The sequence below is a fragment of the Triturus cristatus genome, chromosome 3_1 (genome assembly GCF_964204655.1).
Source record: "Triturus cristatus chromosome 3_1, aTriCri1.1, whole genome shotgun sequence".
In the NCBI taxonomy this organism is placed as follows: Eukaryota; Metazoa; Chordata; class Amphibia; order Caudata; family Salamandridae; genus Triturus; species Triturus cristatus.
This window is the reverse complement of record NC_140583.1, coordinates 322542082-322564362: the sequence shown is the minus strand read 5'-3', so window position 1 is coordinate 322564362 and position 22281 is coordinate 322542082. Positions and strand designations below refer to the sequence as shown.

General features: G+C 42.6%; 1 protein-coding gene across 3 annotated transcripts in view; it reads right to left on the bottom strand.

The window, feature by feature from the left end:
* Positions 1-22281, bottom strand: part of LOC146860192 (sulfotransferase 1 family member D1-like) — a 788090-nt gene that overhangs the window by 747647 nt on the left and 18162 nt on the right. Inside the window, exon 2 of one of the 3 annotated variants that reach the window (XM_085644031.1) lies at positions 19776-19947. The exons of the other annotated variants lie outside the window; for them this stretch is intronic. Within the exon in view, the coding sequence (XP_085500157.1) occupies positions 19776-19811 (36 nt within the window). The 5' untranslated portion in view covers positions 19812-19947. The remainder of the gene's footprint in view (positions 1-19775; positions 19948-22281) is intronic. 3 annotated transcript variants of the gene reach the window in all.

Genomic DNA, 22281 nt, shown 5'->3' with positions numbered 1-22281 from the left:
ATCCACAACAGATGAAACAATATTGTCTAATGTGTAAATAAGGGAAGAAAGAGTGTTAATACTATTATCAACAACAGCAAGCACTTTTTCTAAATTAGCTTGGTTTATTGCCCTTAGACGCGAAGCAGCTTCAATTTGGGACAGCTTCCAGATTTAATTATAAATTGCATAAAGACATCTTTTTGATCTAGGACCAGCAGGCCCTTTAATAAAATCTGTCAAGTCAATGTCACTTGACAACAATGACAAATGGCGTTTTACTGACGTAAGGGTCGAGTGTTGCAACCAATTTAGACATAATTTACCAACTGAATAGGTAGTAACTAAATGGGAGTCTGAAAACCGTGGATCAGGTCTATCCTGAGTGTATCCTGGGGCCTTGCCTAGAAAATGGCACTGGCAAGAATCTGAACTTGTTTATCAAACCAACCAACCTAGGGGGTCCAGGCTAGAGATATTAAAAGTATTATTGGTAAGCAATAATTACAAATCATCAATGGCTAAATCAGTATGATTATTCCAGTTCTCATAATGAGCTAGTGTAGGTATTTTAGGTGCATTCATTTGTTTTGCAGTGCCTAAACCTAAACAGGTTGTTTGATAAATCGAACCTTTCTAGAATAGGATTTGTATTGGGATAAGGCACGCACAGTGCAAAGCTTCAGAGCCTTGCACCTGCCAGAATTTAGAACCCCAAACAGACTTAAGATCTACTGTATCCTTCCACAGCTCATAACCACCCACTGCCAATTGATCAATAAATAATTTGGAATACACTAATTTAGTGTGGGTGAGCATGACTTTAGAATTGAACGTGGTATTCATTTTAAAATGAAATTAATCCGGATTGGATATATTAAAATCAGTAAAATATACACATTTTTTCAAAAGAGTTTTTGAACTGCCTTCAATGGGAGTCGGGCAATGTTCACATTGAGTGTAATTAAAAACATTTGTAAATGGATTAGCTTTATGCAGGTAATGATGGCCATAATGCTGGTAAGAAAATTAATCAGCATAATTTGCAGTATTTAAATACAAATCCAAAGCATCAAATGCAGCATAATGCTTTAAATCAGAAAATAAAGATTGAACGGTTTGTACATCCCAATCATCAGAGCATCTGTTATGTTTCACTACATCCCCCATAGAAACACGAAGTACATTTGGAACATTAACCAACTCGGTGGGTCCATGAATTTGGAAGTTTTTTGCATCCCACACTATTCCATCCACAACTGGCCAGGCAGAGATGTTGACAATAGTCTGGTCCCTTTTCAAGATGTGAGAAGAGGAGTGCGGTGCCATAGTTCCATCAATTACTTTTACTGCAGAGCGTTCAGTGAGGTAGTGACCATTTATTAAAAGGAAGAAAAACGTCACAAATCCAATCGACATGAACAAAAAAATGGCGATGAGCACCAACCAAATGTATGTTCAAGGAGGAACCAAATAATTTATTTTAAACTAGATGACAAAAATAGAAAATTTGGATGGGGGACGCGATGATGTGGAGTTTGTGTCAAAAGAAAAGCGTGACTGGTTAAGGGTGTTGTCTTGTAAACCAGGCAATGAATCTGTAGTGGGATACGCATATTCAGTTTTTTCATGAAGACTAAGCCAGAGGGTTTAGCAATGGATCAGTAACAGCGGTCATCTCTATGGCAGTGTCAGGCCTTATGTTGTTGGAATTAGCCAAAACAAAATTCCTGGATATTGTTGGAAAGGAAGCAGCAGGTGTCATACTATGTAGAATCGGCCAGGCATTGTAGTTTGACATTGTCCACTGAGATGTATCTGTTGTCTTTGCGACCAGGAAGTGGTGGTAAGATGACTGTACGAGTACGCTTTACGCCAAGCACTGGGACAGGTGCACGATAAGAGGGGCCAAACTTTTTCTTGTTCTCTACCTTCTCACGGACCAGGTCTCCGATCTTGGGTAGCCAGCCGACTACTGGAATCTGCAGCGCCACTTCAGCGGCGGAGAGTAAATGTTCCTTTGCAAGACTGTCTTGAGCCTCTTGTAGTTCCTGTAACACATCAGAATGCTTATCTATGTCAAAGGATGCGATTGTTGCCGCCATGTCTAGACCGTCAAGGTCTGGAAGAAACATTTTCATGCCAAAGAGCATTTCGTATGGGGTCCGCCGACGCAGAGATTTTCTAGGGAGATTATTTAATGCACGTTGTACGCTATACAAATAGGTGAACCAGTTCCTGCCAGTACCTATAACTCTAGCTGTCAAGGATTGCTTTAAGTCATGGTTCATTCGCTCCACAACTGAGTTGCCCTCAGGCCTGTATAGAGACAAAAATTTGGCATGCACTCCCAGAGACCTCATGGCATCCTTGTACGCCTTAGAGGGGAACGCGGGACCCTGATCAGAATGAAAGGTGCCACATGCAAAAATTCCCTCAAAGACACGCAAATCCCTGATGACAGTTCGTGCGTCAGCACTGCTATGTGGACAAACTCAAAGAAAACGTGTGCACGAATCAACAAAAACGGAGCGCAGTGATCTAAATAAACACAACTGAATGGTTTATTAGAAATGTACAGCTGTGTTTGTGGTGGGCATGCTATGATTGAAGGTTTAATCTGTTGACAAATGTCACAAGAAAGCACATAATTACAGGTTTGTTTATATAACCCATGCCACAAGTAATGTTGCTGCAAGATAGAGACAGTCACCGAAACGCCAGCATGAGCCGAGGCCATGCCTTCGTGCACGGCTGTTATCAATGCTACTCTGCCGTCCTCGTTGGGAATTAACCTGTCACCAACGTCATTAATTCTCACATAGGGAACTTTATTGGGACTTAAATGATGAGTATTTCGAATGGAAACCCTGTGGGTACTTACTTCCCTTCTCTATAGCAGCTATAGCTGCCAAGATGTCATCATCAATCTTAGTCATGGATCTTGTAAGTGCTGCAACAGAATATGTGGCTACTGCTGTTTTAGCTGCTTCATCAGCCAAACTGTTACCGACCGCGTGTACTCCTACGCGCTGGTGGCCGAGAGTATGAATTACATGTGTGAGAGGCAGATGTTCTTTAAGCTGTGCGACTCGAACCCAAAGCATTTTATGCTTAATTGCGCTGCCTTTAGAATTACTATAGTCATTCTGAGACCAAAAGAATAAGTTGTCATTAAAAAACTGAACAAAGCAGTATGAGTCACTTACTTTCAAGGTAGTCACATTAGGATCAGCAAACTCCAGTGCTAGCACCAGAGCATGCAGCTCTGCTAACTGGGAGTTACAGTCCCCAAGTGCCTGCGTGTGCACGACACTGGACTTGAACTCACCGTTCACTATGGTACCTGCCACTATAGCGCATGCTGCAGAGTAAGAATGTTTTGATCCGGTCGCCGGTTGAACAGAGCCGTTGGTATAAATGATACAATGGTAGTCCTCGAGCGGACACATTGACAGAGGAGCAGGATGAACAAATCCATACTGCAAGAACTCCTGAGTTTGCAATGAGGAGTCAAAGATATAGGTGACATCAGATGATGTCAGCGAAGTAGCCCAGTGTATCCAACGCAAATGTAAAGCTTTTGAGTTTGGTACACTGGCTTTCGTCACAGCTTCAAGAGCAGGATATGGTGTTACAACCATCATGCGCTTTCCTTGCTCCAGTTTACGTTCCTTCAGGATCGTAATCTGGACTGAGGTTAATACTTTTTCAACAGTGACAAAACGCAGTTCAGCCGAAGTGTACAAATGTGACTTGTAATAATAGGTACTGTGTCACCTTCATAAATGTCAAGTATGTGAAACCCACTGCCCCTGGCACAATTCTCATCAGGGGCGGCTGGTATATAGGGGCAAGATGGGCGTCGCCCTGCCACCCTGTGGGGGTAAAAGAAATGTGAGGTGGAACACCGAGCAGCTGGCTGCTCGGTGAACAACCATGTGTAAATATGGGTTTTTCCTTGAGGGGGTGGGGAGAATGTACATTAGTTCTGCACATGCCTCCCGGCCGGGCGAAGATTTCTTCGACCTACTGCAAGAAAGCAGGGCAGTGACTACAAACTGATGGGCGCTGCCTGTGTATCACTGCAGGAATCGTGTTTGAGTTTGGGTGTTAATCGCATGGCCCAGGAAGGAGTCGGAAGCCCTCCATTAATTTCAATGGCTAGGGGCAGGGCGGTCCAGCTGAGACCTAGGGAGCAACAGTTTCTTTTTTAAATGATTGGTGGGCTGGGGTTTGGGGGAGGAGTCGAAATCCAGCAGTTTTCCGTTCCAGTCTTAGGTACATTCCACGCGTCACTGTCTGCAGTCCAAATCATAAGGAGCCCGGCGCAAGTCGAGAACGTTCCGTTGGTGAGTTTAAAACTATGTTATTGAAAACCATTTGCGTTTCTGTGTTGCTTCCCTAGCTGTACCCACTGTTTTGGTTCTGTCCGCACCTGCCTTGTTGATGCTTTGGAAATAATAATCTAGGACATCGACATGCCAGAATCAAAAGGGCCCCAAATTAACCAGTGAGGATTTTTACACACAGTCAGGCTAGCAGGGTGTGCGAGGTGGAGAGCTGAGCACGGGAGGCAAGGAGGGTGGTGTGTCAGACCAGATTTACAACACTCCCCTCTCCCTGCTGGAAACAACCGTCTGCACGCACAAGACTGCAGTGTGCTGAGCACGAGAGCTCTGGATGGGCACGCCGTGGTGACAGGGGTGAAGGGCACTTCAGCGGTGAGGAGTAGAAACAGAGCTCTGGGCAGTCATCTGAATAATTAAGGTAGGGCAGGGCCGTCCTGGGTAAGAGAAAAGCTCTCCCAGATTAGGTTCAAATCTCCCCGGGGAAAAGGCAGCGCCCATGGAAGTAGGACAAAACTGGCCAGAGGTCGGGGCAGGGAGTGCTCTCTGGGGATTAGCGTAGAGCACAAAGGTGACTGGTGCAGAGCCCCCTAAAAGGCTTGGTGTTCTCATAGAGTAGGAGCAGAGCAAAACACCTCTGGAGCCGAGACAGAGCCTGTAGAGTCAGCAAGGGCTCTCTGGGGGGCGGGGCACGGTATTATTCTATGGGGGCAGGTACACATCTCACGAAGCAGAGCAGTACTCTCGAGTGGTAGGAGCATGTCTCTTTAGCGTTCCGGCAAAGCTGCCATGTATTCATGACTGGCGTCTAAAGAGCATGGCCGGCTCTAGGGCAGACAGATGCTGAAGTGTGAGAGGATTCGAAAGGGCCTCAGAGTTGATTTCTGGGAGCGAGGAACTATGCCTGAAAAGGGAAATGGGGAGCGATACTAGTTTAGGTAAGGAGAGGCGCGAGGGATCAAGGGTCAAGAGAAAGGGCAGAAAGAAAGGAATGTGAACAGGGGAAAGAATGCTCCACGTTTCCCAGCCAGTGCACTGTGAATTAAGCACTTGTGCTGAGTCCGTGTGGAACTTCAGGGTAACAGGCTCACCCCCGCCCCCTAACCCCCACCCCTTTAAATCCAGCTCCTAAAGCAGGCTGGTTCAGCCTTTCATCCTTCCTAAAATAAAATGAGTATTCCGAGTTTACTAATTTGAATGCATTTTATTGATAGCAAGCGCAATGGCAAGCTCTATAATAGAGCTATATTATTAGGACAACGTTTCCCACGCCCACACTTTCTAACTGGCCCACTTCTCTAACACTCTGAACCTCTACACTTTATACATTAACATCATCCACATTTCGACTGCCACCAGACACTCCCTGGCTCCTCCGTTCACAACTTTCTCTCAGGCAGATAACCAGCACAACACAGGCAGAAGGATCACACAGAACAGGCAGCTACAGGCACTGAACAGAAAGGCGGTCTGCTGAGCAGACAGGTAACAGGCACTGAGAAACCCTGCAGCTGGCAGATACAACAAGCATATCGTAGCATATCACTGGCACGGCCACAAGCAGCTACAGATCAGGCAGTTAACAGACACACTGCAGAGAGATGGAAGGTGCCTCAAGCCGGTCAATTAAGGAACAGTACAAAAATGTCACAGGTAGCGCGTAGACATGCACGCAACCAACTGCGACCAGTGCCAGGGCACCGGGTGCTGATTTCGGGGGGCACAGTGTGTGCAAGTGTATTATAGGTTTAAAAACACCTGCTGCTTTCATGTGGCTTCTGCCTGTCTGCCTTCCTCCACCCAGGATCTGGCTTTATGGTCAGAGCTGCTGTCTAGGGAACTAGTTTTGGGTCTCGGCGTCTGCTCAAAATACTGTGATTATGGGCAAATCACTTAATCACCCCATACCTACAAACAATGTGTGTGAGTGTGATCTTATGTGATGTAAACAGTGCTCATGTAAAGTGCCCTGCTTCATGCTATATATAAAAACTGCAGAAACATGCACTTAAAGATAAGAACAAAGCCTTAACATTAGGAAAGACAAAGAGATGCCCATTTACTGGCTGATTTATGCAAATTGAAACAAGAAAACCTGGATAAATCAATGCTTTCCAGTGTAAATTGTGTTATCTTATGCACATATTTTATATCACTAAAACTATGTTTCCTCACACTTGTGCTTTAAAAAAATGCTGTATTTTGATCTCTTTTTTAAAAAAAATATGTGGCGTAAAAGCCACCATTTCAATCTATTATGTTTCAAAATTTTCTTGCAGGATAGCATCCCCTGCACCCTCCTTTTGAACTTCGGGCTCGCTCGCTCGCTCTTTCTACTCGGGTACAAAACATTTCGCCTCACCACTTTGAAAATCCACCAGCCGCCACTGATTCTCATCACCAGGTTTGTGTGGTTATCACGAGTTAATAAGTATTTATATTCAAGAAGATCAGACTGCAAGGACTGCAGAATAGCTGAATGTTCCGGAAGCCAGCTGGCTTTTGTAAAAATAGGTTGTATCAAGGCATACAGCGGCTTGATACACTGGGCATAATCGGGAATATAAATTCGTCCGAAGTTTAAAAATCCCAGCAAAGATTGCAATTTTTTCAGGGTTGTAGGAGAGCGTAAACGTGCGCATTTCTCCAAGAAGTGAGGCACCAGGCCTCTACCTTCATTATTGAGCTCATAGCCCAGGCACAACACTGTGTACTCTGCAATGTGTGATTTTGCAAAGTTAAATTTGTAACCATAGTCCGCAAACAAAACTATGATGCGGTCCACGTGACAAAGATGCGGCCATAATTCGTCGTCCATGAGATTAATATCATCAACATACGAGTACGCATCAGGGTCTATGTCGTCTAACAGAGAGACAACACGTGCGGTCCAAAGTGAATGCTGTCCATTGACTACTTATAGAGGACAGATTGTGGCTAAAAAAGCCATTGGAAATGTCAAGTGTAGTTTTATATTTTTTACGCACAAGACTGTTTACAAGACGGGAGCTATGGGTATTCTGAACTGCACAGTTACGACAATGAGAGTTCAAATGTTGGTAATCCAAAACTAAGTGGTACAACCCATCTGGTTTGGTTACTGTAAAATGAGGGGTATTCTTCTGTAAAGAAGGGTTAAAGTGTGCGCACTACCGGGTAGAACCTGATTTCGTAGCTGTACCGTGCTCCGAGGTATCACTCACAGAACTGGAGTGGGAAAAGTATCAATAGTAAAGCATCCCCATGCTGAAATGCATTGGGATTATTCTACATGGGACCACATTATGTGTTTTTTCAACCTAAATTCATTCTAGAACATTAAGTACACGAACATTGATCTATTAAGTTACATGAATTGTGAAGCAACAATTTCATTAAAAGATATTGTTTCTTAATGGACTATAAGCTTCTTTGATTATAAACGTCACTTTCAATAAGAGAAACCTTTGTTATAAGGACTTTCTAACCAGTGCCCGGGGGACATACCCCATGTTCCTGGAGATGCTTTACTTTGGTTATTCATCTGTGACACACATGTCTCAATCACTGCTTGATACTCAAATTGTTCAAGAATTTCAGAAGCGGGAGATTTTGCTTCCCGCCGGAGGGGATATTGGGGTTGTGGCTGTGGCATAGACCGCAATGGTATCTCATGAGGCGGAGAGGTCTTATCCCAGCCCATCTGAGTACGGTACAGAGCTGGTGAAAGCACCAAAGCCCACTCTTTCGCAAAAGTCATTGCTTGCTCTTTGGCTACGTTGTGTGAAAAACTAGGGAGGATTACCACCTCCACCCGTGGAGCGGCTAAAACAAAAGGCGGGGGCCAGTCTGCCTCAGCTAACAAGATATCATAAGAAGAAGTCAGATTTTGCCAAAAAATCCCTTTAACAATACGTTGTATATCACCTTCAATTAGAAATACAATTTCATATAATCTGTCAGGGGGAGCCACTCGGGTGTCAGCAGTTTCTACTGTGAGGAAAGTGTCAGTTGCTGTAGCCTCCAGAAATGGACGCAGTGCTTGCCATAATATTGTAACCTCCGCTGAGCTGTCTAGCAGCGTTACTGCCCAAGTTAGATTCCGAAGGCGGGTTCTCACCATCTGTGGCCTATCTCGCTGTTAAAGCAGCAACTTTCTTTTTCTGAAACGGGGGCCTCTGACAAGGAAACTCGTCCTGTTTTCCTTTATTGTCAGTCTGACGAGGTTGCTCACGTCCTCCTTAGAGGCACCTAACATCATCGTGACAATACCCTGCCAAAATCAAACAAGTTTTCCACATGCCTTTTTAATCTTGGCACTTTTCTTGACACCGAATAAAGTTGGGTGGTGTTATCAAGTAGCCATTTTTATCACACTTTACTTCTGTTTTGCACTGCATTTCACACCTTTCTCAGCACCACTATATGTTGAGATTCTTTCTCTGGAAGGTTGCAAACTTATTGCATATGCACAGTGATGGTTCACCTAAAATAGGGTGCATTGCATTGAGTTGATCCACCTTACTCCCAGATGATTATGTTCCGCCAAAGCGGTGGGCTTATGGGATTTATTTCAACCTAGTGGGCTGAATTTATCTTCTTTTCTTTTACTCCCAGTTTCTTCACATATTGACCAGTATGGTAAATCATCCTTATTCTGTGGACGCTTGCCCATAACCGAATTAACCATGATGTTCCAGCTAGTTGCGCCGCAACCCCAGGTGCTCCCACCTGAAGATTGCAGGAAACGTATTGTACTAGAGCCCTATGCACCTCAATTAACGAGGTATGTAAGACACGCAATTTGTCTATTGTGGCTACTAGATAACGTGGATGTGGTGTGTACCCGGCCAAAACTGGCCAAGTGGCCCCTGGAATCGACAAAGGGCCTAAACGGATCGGAGTCACTGTGTGGGGGAGGGCGCCATTAAACCAAATACGATGTTGCCATGCCGAAATCGGAACTCCGAGTGTTGTATATGGCTGATGTAAAACATGTATATCAGTGGGAGTGTATGCATGGAACAAACCATCATCTCCATTCACTGCCAGAAAGGTTACCCAAGAATAAAATACCTCAAAGTGGAAAGCCGGATTGGCTCCAACCACAAAGATAAGTGTGATGCCTGCGTATGCGGTCAAATGACGACGGAGTGGTGTGTGGCTATGCGTCGCAATATCGACCTCAGCCATAAGGACTAGAAAAAGGAAAACAATTTAAAAGTGTCGCAGCGCAACAGGTTCGTAATTCACATTAATGAGAAAATCATTTTATAATATCAAGCTTGAAAAGACCTCTAAAGTATCAATGTAGGTAGGTTGTGCTGTCACCACTGTTTACCGGAAAATAGGAGTGAGAGTATTGTGGAAAAGTAGAAGCACTACTAAAGCGTCTCATAAATAAGTATCAGACCAAACGTTAGGGGCGCCATGTTGCAGGGATTCCGCTCATGCACAGAACTATGCACAGGAAACCAGGACGTTGGTGTATTGTTGTGTACACAAAAAGCCACCTCAGTGCCCAGAACCCCAATCCGACTAGCAATAGTGTATCATTCATTCTCTGTACTACAGCGAAGCTACCAATGATTGGACAACCTAGAACATGCGACTTAGTAAACTCTCAGGAATAGTGGGAAACAAGAACACTCTTTCGTTCACACCCATACCTGTCCACAACTTCAGTAATCAAAAACACTGTATAGTTTAGAATGTTTATTTTTAGCTAATGTGCTCTAAGGTGCAGTACTCTAACCAATACGAGCAGCATAATGCACAAGAACAATATAATCAGCATTGTTACAATTCCATAAAGCACAAAAGAGGAAATCACATTACAATGACAGGGAAACAGGACTATAGCGCCTTTTACCACCCTCCTCGTTCTCATGGGCTAGTTTTACAATAATTATAGAAGACCTCTGGGCTTTGTCAGCGATACCCCATACCTACGAGATCAGATGCAATAAATTACATCCCAGCACAGCTCTTCTATGTTGGAACGCTTTTCTCCAAGTGCCTTCTCAAGCATGTAATGCCACATTAAAAAGCACCCTTGTTTCAGTTGGGCCGCTGTGCTTCATGTTATGTCTATGTGCGTGGGACTGACCAAAGTGAATCAACAGCATACATTGTTATTCGACCTCGAACACGCTGTGCAGACAGAGAGCACGGTGCCCAGCTAGATATGTGAAAGGTAGACAGTTCTCATGTGAAGCAGCGTCACGCGAACAGAGGCATGTAGTGTTGTGTGCAAAAGCGGCAGAATGGCAGCCAAGCATAAACTACTTATGCTAACTTAGCAATGTCTATAGTTAACCCCATTTCCTCACTATATGATGGGCGATCAATTTTTTTCCTAGAGGTGATTGACCATTTTACACTTAGCCAGATTTAATTGCAGGGTTTTCTCCTTTTATCTGGTTCTTCAGCGACCAGGACAGTCACTTCAGTTAACAAACAAATGCCTATGCAAAATACTGCATCTGTTTATCTGTACTCTGTCATACCGATTCCTTGATTCCTTCCACAACAGATTGATGGCAAATGATGTGCTGCTGTTCATTAACCAGATGAGTGTTGTCCTTGTGTAGGGGTTGTCTTTGTCAAACCTTTCCCGAAACCACTCTTCCCATTCATTCATCAAACCCCTAAACCTCTTACCCCAGGCAGTGTGATTTATTGAGGTGTTGCTTCATTTACACCATCAATGGATCACACAATTGATTGGGTGGATGTGGTGAAAGCAACACCAACTTATTGCAGGATCTTCAAAGCCCACACTGGCCCCATTTACCCACCCGTGCATGAAAAGTGATCCATATTTTTAGATATAGAATGAAGAATATGTAACCTAAGCTTGTTCATGCCAGACTTTGAGTCCATTTTTCATAACTCGAGGATTTTGCAAATAATACTACTAGCTACCCATTAGCCAAAACTTACTAGCATTGCTATTTTTTGCATATTTGCACTCTCAGGCCCTCAAATTGTGTCATCATGTAGTACTCAGGTGTCAATTCTTTGTAAAGATTTGATAAAATATAACCCATTAGCTCAGTCTTTTTATTTCAATTTAGTTGCCTGCGATGGATAATCAATCATTCAGATTAATCCTACAGTTGCAACTCACCTGGGTGGAACTGGAAGTGGTCCTCACTTGTGAAGTTGTGATGCCTTCCCTCTTATTGTTTCATCTATATTCAGGTCAGACAACTAGTATGGATGAAACTGAAATAGTTAACTTGTTAAGAAAGTAACTCTCTAGTTTGTTGTAAACAATATACTATAGGTCATCATTGCAGCATACCCCCTAATGGTCAAGATAATTAGAGAAGTATAACTCTATAACTAAGTGCTACACTCTCTCTTACAAGCACATAAATTGGCTGCGAAAAACTAGCTGAAGACTGCAGTGTAGAGTAAAAGTAAAACAAACTACTTCTGGCATAAATTTAGATTAAATAAAATAGTTTCCTCTATACAAAGTGACCCACCCTCCCACCCACACAACATGCCGACGCTTCTCCCCAAATAGTTCTGACCCAAGCCCCAAAGACCCCAAACTCAAAATGTCCAGTCTCAACTCCCTTTCCAAGCTCTCCACCCAGCCCCATCAAAAAAGTGTCTCCCAAATAAACAAAAAATGAAAAAAAGAGTAAGAAGCGGGCATTATAGATGTGAGTCCGGAGCTGGTCCAGGCTCTGCTTCATCGTGGTGAGCTGGCCCTTTATGATGTCCAGCTGCTGCAGGATTTGGTGCAGCAATGGCTTGTTGTCAGCGTTTGAGGGGGTGGCAGCAGTTGGCTGATGGTGGCACCGGGGATGGAACGGCCAGACCTGCTGCACTGGAGACCGGCTGAGGGGCATTTGTTTCCTCCTCCTCCTCCTCCTCCTCTTCCTGCTCCTCCTCCTCCTCCTGCTCCTCCTCCTCCTCATCCTCTTCCCCCTCCTCCTCCTCATCCTCCTCCCCCTCTTCCTCTTCCAGTACCATCAACTACCGGTACTATTGCTAGATACGCTCCAACCTCTGCCACCGCAAACAGGCTGCTGTCTCCTGCCTGTTGGGTGATCCGGCAGCTATATTGAGAAAAACAAAAAAGACAAATTGTAAATAATGCTCTGTGCAAACAATTGTTTTAAATTATTGGGTGGCACGGTAGCAGTACATTGCTGGTCTCCTAGGGCCATTAGAATTTGAATATGATTAGGAGAGTCAAAAGGCCAATATCATGTTTGACCCACACATATCTTGCATTGAAAAGCACTGACTGTGTGGGAGAAAAGTATTAAGCAGAATAACACCGGATGAAAAAACAGTGATCTGATAATTTTTTTTCTTCTGTAGGCTTTTCAAGTAACTTTAAACAGACACTTTGAGTTGAAAAATAAATCATACCTAGTGTGTTTGGTTTCCAATGCTTTAAAAACTTAGTGAATGATGCAATATCTGAAGCAGACGTTCATTGCACAGTCAACACTACAGTCATAACACATATAGTGAGTCAAGGGAGTAGAGCAAAAAATACAAAATACCCCCACTTAGAACCATAGCCTTGAATGATAACCCTACATAAACCAAGTAAGCAAAGTAGGCGAACAGCATGCTCCTCATGAGAAGAGCTGCCCTGCTTATTCATTCAAACAATCCAAATATTCATTCATCCTTTCATTCTAATTCACCCATAGCCACCATGATTAAGCTTTACTTTCTGTCATCCAGTCTTTCACCAACATTTCAAAACCATTATCCACCTATTCAATAGCCAACCATCTACCCTTTTACCCGCCATGCCCCCTTTCACCCACCCACCCTTTCACTCATATACCATTTACTTTCTTTTAACCTACTGTTCTTTCATGCGTTCTTCAAGCCATCAATGCTAATTATGTGAGCTTTTCCTGAGTTGCAGATAGAAGAGGCCTTAATAACACAACCACCACTGCAGCTAGTAAAGCTGGATGGGTTCACTTCATGGTCACGTGCTGATGACAATGCCCTGGTACTAGCTAGTGAGTATAGTACTTGAAATATATTATGTGATTTACCAGTGCCAGTTCTCTGCTGCCACTTCTCCACTCCAACTGACCCTTCTCCTCTTGTAGAGACACTAGAACTGGCATCACCGGTGTTCTGTGTGGCTAGAATAAAACATTATACTTATTTTAGATGCTGGATACACCACCCCAAATACAAGTGCAATACAGCTCTACAGTTCAGTTACGCACTGCAGTATCTTCTAAAGCTCACTCTAGGCCTTTGATTGGTTTACAAAGTTAGACAAGCCAGGGGTGGAATAATGGTCATTGAAAGCATTTGGCATTGGTTAGCAAATGCAATGGGAGCGGGACCTCATACTTTTTCCCAGCCATGCTGCACTGTCATAGGAAACTGCTGATATACTGTAAATATGAATGAAGACAGCAGCTGCACACTGCATTGTGGGAGTGGCCTGTAAGGACCATGGCCACTCTCTCATAAACTCAACTGTGTTAGAGCATGAGCAGGAAAAAAAGCCTTCTCAACAAACATACATGGTAATGTTTATTTATAATACTAGCTTACGTGGGCCTGCAATCTGAATCTTCATAATAGACAGCACCAACATTCGAATTTCCCAAGATTCTACCCTAAGACAGCCATAACAATCATAAAACCCAATGTTAGGGAAATAACAATTATAAATAATAGGACTCTCTGCAGTGACGCTGGTGGTTGGCGCCAGCTGACCAGCTTCTTCCGGACCATCAACAACATCCCTCTTCTTGCCCGTGGGTGATGATGCAAGAAATTAAATAGGAAAAAAAATAGATTAGAGATTCAGTTAATAATCTCCACAAATGTTTCTACGACAAGCAAATATCGTCACATTGTACTTATCAGAAACAGATCGCCTATAGTACTACTAGTTTGGACTCAATGCTATTGACTATCATTGAGTTGCCCATACTAATCCTGAAATCCCTATTCCAAATTCCCCTAACAAAAACTACATTTGGAACTAATGCATTGCAGTGAATCATCTTTGATTCTATTCCAATTTCTCAACCCCCTTGATGGACGAATTCAGTCTCCCTTTTTTGCAATCTATACATGCATACTACACGTCAATGTGAAATAAATAACTTGAAACTGTACGAGCTACATAAACAAAGTCACAGAGAGAATGAGCTACTCGCTAATTCACTATTGTGACAGGAGAACAGTCTGCAATGGCTTCTTAATTAATCAGCCAAAGCGAGCCCCAATAATGAGTAGGATTAGGTAGAGCTGAGTACATGCCTAGCAGAAACTAGAAACTGGATCACACAATTAATAACAGCATAACTAAATGTAACTTACCTCTGAGTGTGAGCAGCATACTATTAAAATCTTATTTTTTTAGCATTGTAGAACACAAACACAACAAATAATTAATATTCTCCGAACCCCGGAATCTTCTTGACGCCTATTACGTCGAGCAGCTGCTGGGTGGGGCACCGAATCTTGTCTGGCATGCTGTATACACAGGCGCACCGGCCCCCAGCACTGACAATGCTGCCATTGGGCCTGCCACCTGCTTCCAACATGAAGGGGAGGTGGCGCAGCAGAAAAAAGCCTATACTGCCTCCTCCTCCTCACCAAAGATCACCTGGTGCTGCACACAAGGGTGGTGATGCTGCCCGCAACATAGCCTCCCTGCCTCTGCCGTGGTGCAGGGTAAGTTCAGAAAAAAGGTACAGGAAAGAAGTAAGATAAAGAAGTTATGTTATGTTATGTTATGTTATGCACTTTTGTATTGCGCACAGCTGCCCCAGCTAAGGGGCGTCCTGGCGCATGGCAGGCAATGTGCAACAGATAGCAGAAACACAACACAGATAAAAAGATCTATTTAAAAAAGAAACGTTTTCAGAGCTTTGCGAAAGGCCAAGAGGTCAGTCAGTAGCCGCAGGTCCACTGGGAGGGAATTCCAGAGTTCAGCCGCCCTCACCCTAAAAGAGCGACCACCAGCCCGACACAACCTGTATCGGGGGACCACCGCGAGCGCTTGGCTTCCCGATCTCAAAGCGCGGGAAGGAACATACCACGACAGGAGGTCAGCAAGAATTGGCGGACCTACTCCCCTCAAGATCTTAAACGCCAAACACAACAAAAGTCTAAAAGAGCCCGAAAAAAAATCCCCATAATTCAAAATACATAAACACAAAGACACACACTAATATAAAAAAGAAAAATGAGGGGTATAAAGTTTAAAAGGGGAGGATTACAGAGATTAAGAATTAGGCACGGCACCACAAGAGAGGAAAAAAACAAGATGGCCGTGCCCATGCAGACTGCATGGTGCCAGTTGTGTGAGATTTAGAATGCGAGAACTCACTTGAGAACTGCATGGTGCTGTTGGTGTGCCATTTGTAGCTCGAGGACACACTCCGCACTCCCATCCCAATGCGAACAGGCATGCCAGAACTCCACATAGAGCAGCAGAGTTTTTTTGCGACTTTGTGGAGTTCTGTGTAGCTCAAACCCACAAACTCTGCCCAGGCCCAGTTTGAAGTCTCTTTTTTTTGTGGAGTTAGCGCGAACTAGACCCAAAGGTGTCAGAGCGCTTTACATGAGCACCAGTTACATTACAGATAGATACATTTTTTTGTTTTGTTAGGCACAGGGAGATTAAGTGATTTGCCCAGAATCACAGACTGGTGAGCCTCCCTGCCAAGACTCGAACCCGGTTTCCCAGCTCCAAAGTCGACCACCCTAGCCGTTAGGCCACATTCTGTCCCCTTTTGTGATGCCCAGTGTATTTATTGTGTGAGTCTGCTGTGCCAATGCTTTACACATTGCTTCTGTGATAAGCTTAACTTCTCAGTGTCAAGCCACACATGGGTGAGTGTAATCACCCGCCCCTGAAGGGAGTGGTAGGTTCTACCCAGCTAGGGCCTTGCCTTAGCCAACCAAAACATGCCAATTCCAACACATTTAGGCCCAGATGTACGATTGTTTTTTGCAGTCGCAAAAGCGAAATCAACCAGTTTGCGACAGCAAAAAGCGGTGGTGGTATATACAAACACAATTTTTCATGTCACTGACTCACAAGATAGCGTTTGTGATACGCTATTAAGAAGGGGCGTGCCAAGGGCGTGCCTTCCTAATAGCAACTCTAACACACATGTATTATTGTTTTGTGACCGCATTTGCGATCGCAAAGCAAACACAGTTTACCATCTACTTCAAATAGGTGGTAAACCATTCACAAAGGGGAAGGAGTTCCAAGGGGACTCGCTCCCCTTTGAGAATGGGTGTAAAAATATTTGTTAAGAGCATGCAGTGGCCCTAGGGACCTCTGCCTGCCTTAAAAAGCAGTCACAGACATGGTGGTCTGCTGACTCTAGCAGGCCACCATCCCTGTGAGTGATAGTTATTCCCAATGGGGTTGCAAATTGCGCTTGCCTCATGAATATTGATGAGGCATGCAATTTGTGACCCCATTGGGAATCACAAAGAGTGACTAAGACACGTGTACATTCAATTAAGCGAGTCGTAAATTGTGAGCTGCAATTCTGCGCAATTTGTGACTCGCTAGACTGAAAGGTCGTACATCTGGCCCAATAGCCCCCAAAATTATAAAGCTCCAGAAGACATGATGAATCCCTCAGATGAAGTCTCTGAGTATGAAGATGAACTTTACTTTCTGGAAGAAAAAGTAATATGCTAGTTACAGAAAACAATTGTCTGCTGTAAAAAAAAAAAAAAATTCTTTTTCTAATTGGTGTATTAATGTAAATAAACTTAAATGGATAAGGGTGCAAGGCATAGTTATAAAATCAAGCATTTCTATAGACTGTAGCTTACGTCACTCTTCCTTTAAATTCCAGATGTCCCTATATTATTAGGTCCTGAAGAGACCCTGCATCCTTGGAAGGGTCAAAACGCCGTTGACATATATAAAAAAAACAAATTATCGTATCAGCACTGATTACTGAGTACAGTGTCTGAAAATATGTGAGAATTGTAAATGGTTGTTTTCTGAATGATGGAAACCAAGCTGTAAATTTCACAAATGTCACTAGTCCGTTTTTTGGTTCCATTGTACACTGGGGACACTAAGCACTACCTGTTGTATATATTTGCAAAATCTTTTGAAAATTTGATATAAACTGTAAATACTCAGTCACACTGTACTCGGCCTCCTTTCTGTCTGAAATCCACGTGACCCATTGTTATTGCCATTGCGCATTGTAGTACCAATATAGTACACTATTGTTCTTGACAAGAACCTTTGTTTCTTGACATACATAAAATCAAGCAGGGCATGGCTCTTTTGGTCTGGTGATTGAGTGTCGAAAGGTGTCGATGAAAGAATATGAATTCAACCTTAGTATAAACCATAGACCATGCAATGAGCAACAGATGGTATGCGTGCAATGGATGTCTTCATTTCCTAAAGGAACAAGGTGCATTCCATGCCTAACCTTTCATTTCCATGTTGTCTGCCAGTGATGACTGCGCTATTTATGTATGTCTCTTCCATGGGAAAAGACACCAATACCACATTTGGAAGAAGTAATCTCCATTAATGAATACCAAATGATGATTTATGCAATGGATAGAAAGGGCTTAGGTACATTTGGTATTTAATGTTTGGGTGACCATTCTGAATGAACATGTCTCTCAAGGAGTGTTACTTGATTGTAACTGCACTCTAGTATCTTCTTTCATCGGATGCCTCTAAATTTATCTTAACTCGAAACAAAATCTACCTTTACTAGAAAAAGTACATTTCCTTTTCTTCTCAAGACTGCTTTGTCTCTGGAAGAAATACAATCTACAATTTCTGTCATCAACATCAAGAAGAAGAACTCATCCATACCTACTCTATGGGGAAAAGTCTCAAAGAGGCCTACCGCAATGGACTGGAGAGAAGTGATTTATTTGGAATAATGCAGAGTAGTTGCTTGAGTGGCAAATCCGAAGTGATTATAATGTTGTGGACATGATAGGCATAGCTAAACGTTTATATTGTTTTGACGATCAATCAATCAGTATACATGCAGCAAATTGTCTGGTTGTCTGGGTTCAGTTAGCAAAATGCCAGCTGCTGCTCTGCACTCTAACTCCTCACACAATATGTTTCTCTACAGGCCTTCTTTCCTGCATGGAACCACTGTGAAGCTCGTGCTCTGCAGTTCAGCCCAGTTCCCAAGACAGGCAATGCTAGATGAATACAGTTGCACCAATTGTATACAATTTTATTTATTCGTATTATAAATATTTTTGAACTGTGTGTATGTCATCACTATTTTGAATTCTATCCTAGGTAACTATTACTAAGTTAGGAGTCTGTGTGTTGCTAAAGATTATTTGAATAGATTAACGTAGTTGTCCTCTTCCTTCCATGACAGATATGTCATGCTCTTGGAGTTTCTCCTTCCCATACATTTATAGAACTCCTCACCATCTTCCCACATTTGTGAGATCTTTAGTGCTAACATCTATTACCACCATCAACAGATCTCATACTTGATGGTCTTATGTTATAAAAGAAAATGTACCCAAACAGACCCTTTAACCTGGCCATGGGATAGCATGGTTTATACATGAACACATTCAGGGGGTGACAATTTCAAAATATACCAACACGATTGAAAATATGACTGTACTGCAAAGTGTTATATAGTAGCTGCTTTTGCAATTTTCATATTTGTTTTGTCTGCTTTTGCGACTTTGCACACAATTGTGAGATGTTATTGCACATTTGCACATACCTAGCCGGTACTTGCACTTGCAAATAATCTATGGCTATACAAAAAAGATAGTGGTCTTCAACTTTGCTGCTACTGCAACTTTGCACAAATTTGTAAGCTACTATTGCGTATTTTCACTGTTCCCATAAGAATTTGCACTTGCAAGGAACATGCTGCACTAAGAGAGGCAATTGTCTAGTGAGACACTAGAATCCAATAATGGCAAGGTGCACATGCAAAGTGAACATGTTATGAAATTACACACTACTCTGTGTGCCATAGTGACTGGTTAGTAGTAGGGATATATATGTGTCTTCAACAATAACAACATCTACTGATGCACTAGCACTTCCAAGCATTTTCCGTGCACGGCAACAAGGAATAGTACAATGAAGCCAGTTTGGACAATAATAGGGGAGAGCAACGGGGTCCTGTTTGTTTATCCCCATAGACTCTTACACACCTGCTGGACATACGATATATGAATTGCATTGAGCACTTAGGGTTTGCAGGTGAGAGGAAAAGGGAACAACACACTTCCCAAATAAGAAGAAAAAATATGTGATATTGCCCAGAGGGGCCATTCAATAGCACTTGCCAAGCAGAATAGCAACCAGCACCTATGAAGTTTCGCGCATGTGGGGAGGACATAATGCGAACTCCTGTTTGCTTATTCTGATGGTAATCCATCTAGCACTTGTGATGCAATGGGAGAATGAGGAATCTATCAAAATAGAAAAACACTTACCTGATCACAACCTTGCCAGCCACAGAGTGAGGACATGGGGAAGGTAACACCACCAGTATTACCCAGAAGAGAGCACTGGAAAGAATTGAAGAGACACACACGGGCTCGTGATTGTGTCTAACTGTGGTACAACAAAGTTCAGTTGACAACAGAAAATGAAAAGCCAATTGCACTAAAAGAAACAAAACGAAATAACAAAAAGTGTAAAAACCAAAAAGAAACAAAAAATGTTAATGTAACAATTTCTGTGCAGTACGTTATGTAGTCTTTAAGAAATGAACTTTGTGAACTGGTGGAGTATGTTGTTTATGTCCATGGGGTCATGTGATGTCACGATATACATATATATATTCATACATACATACATGCATGTATGTATGTATGAATACATATATATTTATATATATACATAAATATACATTTATATATGTGTAAATAAAGATAGATGGATAGATAGATAGATAGATAGATAGATAGATAGATAGATAGATAGATAGATAGATAGATAGATAGATAGATAGATAGATAGATAGATAGATAGACAGACAGACAGACAGACAGACAGACAGACAGACAGACAGACAGACAGACAGACAGACAGACAGACAGACAGACAGACAGACAGACAGACAAGACAGACAGACAGATTGTAGTTTTGTGCAGTAGACTGGAGAAGCATCTCGTACAGTGTATTATGCAGAAGAGTATAATTTTTTGTGTGAACACATTGTATGGTAGAATGGTAAGTTATAGTAAGTGTTGTCTGGTTAGCAAGCTGAAAATAGGGTGTAACAATGTCCTCTATTTATAAGAATTTGAAAGTGGTAAATCGGTTGTAAATTAAAGTTATAACTTTAACTTTAGAATTTTGAAAGTTTGTTTAGTTTGAACTTGGTTTGTATAGGGAAAATACATTTTCCTAACTATAACTAAGCTTTAACCTTTGTTTTTTTATTGAATTTCAAAGATTTTTAACATTTTTCTAAAGCTGTGTTTCAAATCATAGAATCCAGTGTCACAAGTCGAGAGATGTTATGTGGAGTGTAATAAAGAACAGTAGAGGAGAGTCTTGTAAAGTCCATTGTCACACACAGGAGTATTGTAAATTTGGAATCAAGTAGAGTAGATTAGAATGTAGTAGCATATCGTGCAGTGTAATTAAGTGCTGAATTGTGTAGTAGCATGGTGTCGAACAGAGTGGAGTCAAGTATCGTAGACTGGAGCAGTGACTTGTACAGTGAAATGGCATGCCGAACATTAGAGAAGGGTGTTGTAAACTGTCATAGAGTGGAATAGAGTGTTTTAGAGTGGTAAAAATATTTGGTTGATGCATAGAATAATCCAAAGCACATCAGTACGGTACACTCATTTTATTTGTAATACTCTATCTTGTCACTAATTTATGCAATAATTCTGGAAGCACATATCCATGGTTAGAACACAAAATGAGCCAATTTGACAACTTTCAGCCACCACATGTTTTGCTGCAGACTAAGCCACTTCTTCAGGGCTAAAATGAAATAATAAACGTATTTTTATTTTAGAATTAAATTAATTTGAGGTCAACTAAACAGTTAACATATTTATACCTGTACATCATTTATTCATGTTAATTGTGAAAAATATTTCTTGGAGCCAATAAAATATAATACAGTCACTTTACCCAAAACACCTTTATACAAAATATAAAAATATAAATCACAATTTTCTTTGCTGATCGTTGAAATTTATTAAGTTCCAATAAAAATTAGCATTGGCATGGTATCAGCACAAAAAGCATGACTCTCATAGACATCACTGAATAACATCTATTGCTGGTTTCACTCACCTAGCTACATATGTCTGTAGTGTATCACCGGAAAAGGTTTCTCAATAAACATCAATTAATAAGTTGTGTGTGCATAAGTTGATTGTATGTAGAGTTCAAAGTGGTATTCCAGGTACTCTGTATAAATAGAACACATTGGGGCCGATTCCGATCCGGGTCGGAAGGGCACCGAACGCGATCCGCCCGGAAAAACTACGAGCTGCACGCGTGTGTTCCGCCCGACTCGTACAGCTGTACGAGCGAGCCAGTACAATGCGAGCTACATGAAATTCACTGACCGAGTCGTTTCTGGGTCCGAACCTCTCCGTACATCTCGGTCGTAAGCTAACCGTTGCGTGCAATGGATGCGATTCATGACTGAGCCAGTACGATGCACGCGTCGGACAGCCTGTGCGAGCCGGAGTGTCTGGCTCGCAAAAGCTCCCAGAGTCAGACTTTGGGGGTCCGCGTCGGACCCCCTGACACCTGCAGCCGTACAACTCGCACACAGGGGGAGACACATGGGTCTCCCCCACACAGGCATGTATGGCGTGGATGTAACCGATGCGTAACCACTGTAGGGGCGCACTTGTTCGAGACGTACCCATTCAGTCAATGGGAGCGCATGTATGTGTCATACAACTGGCTCCCATTGACTTCTATGGGAGTCCTACCAAACCGAGTCCGACAGCATACGTG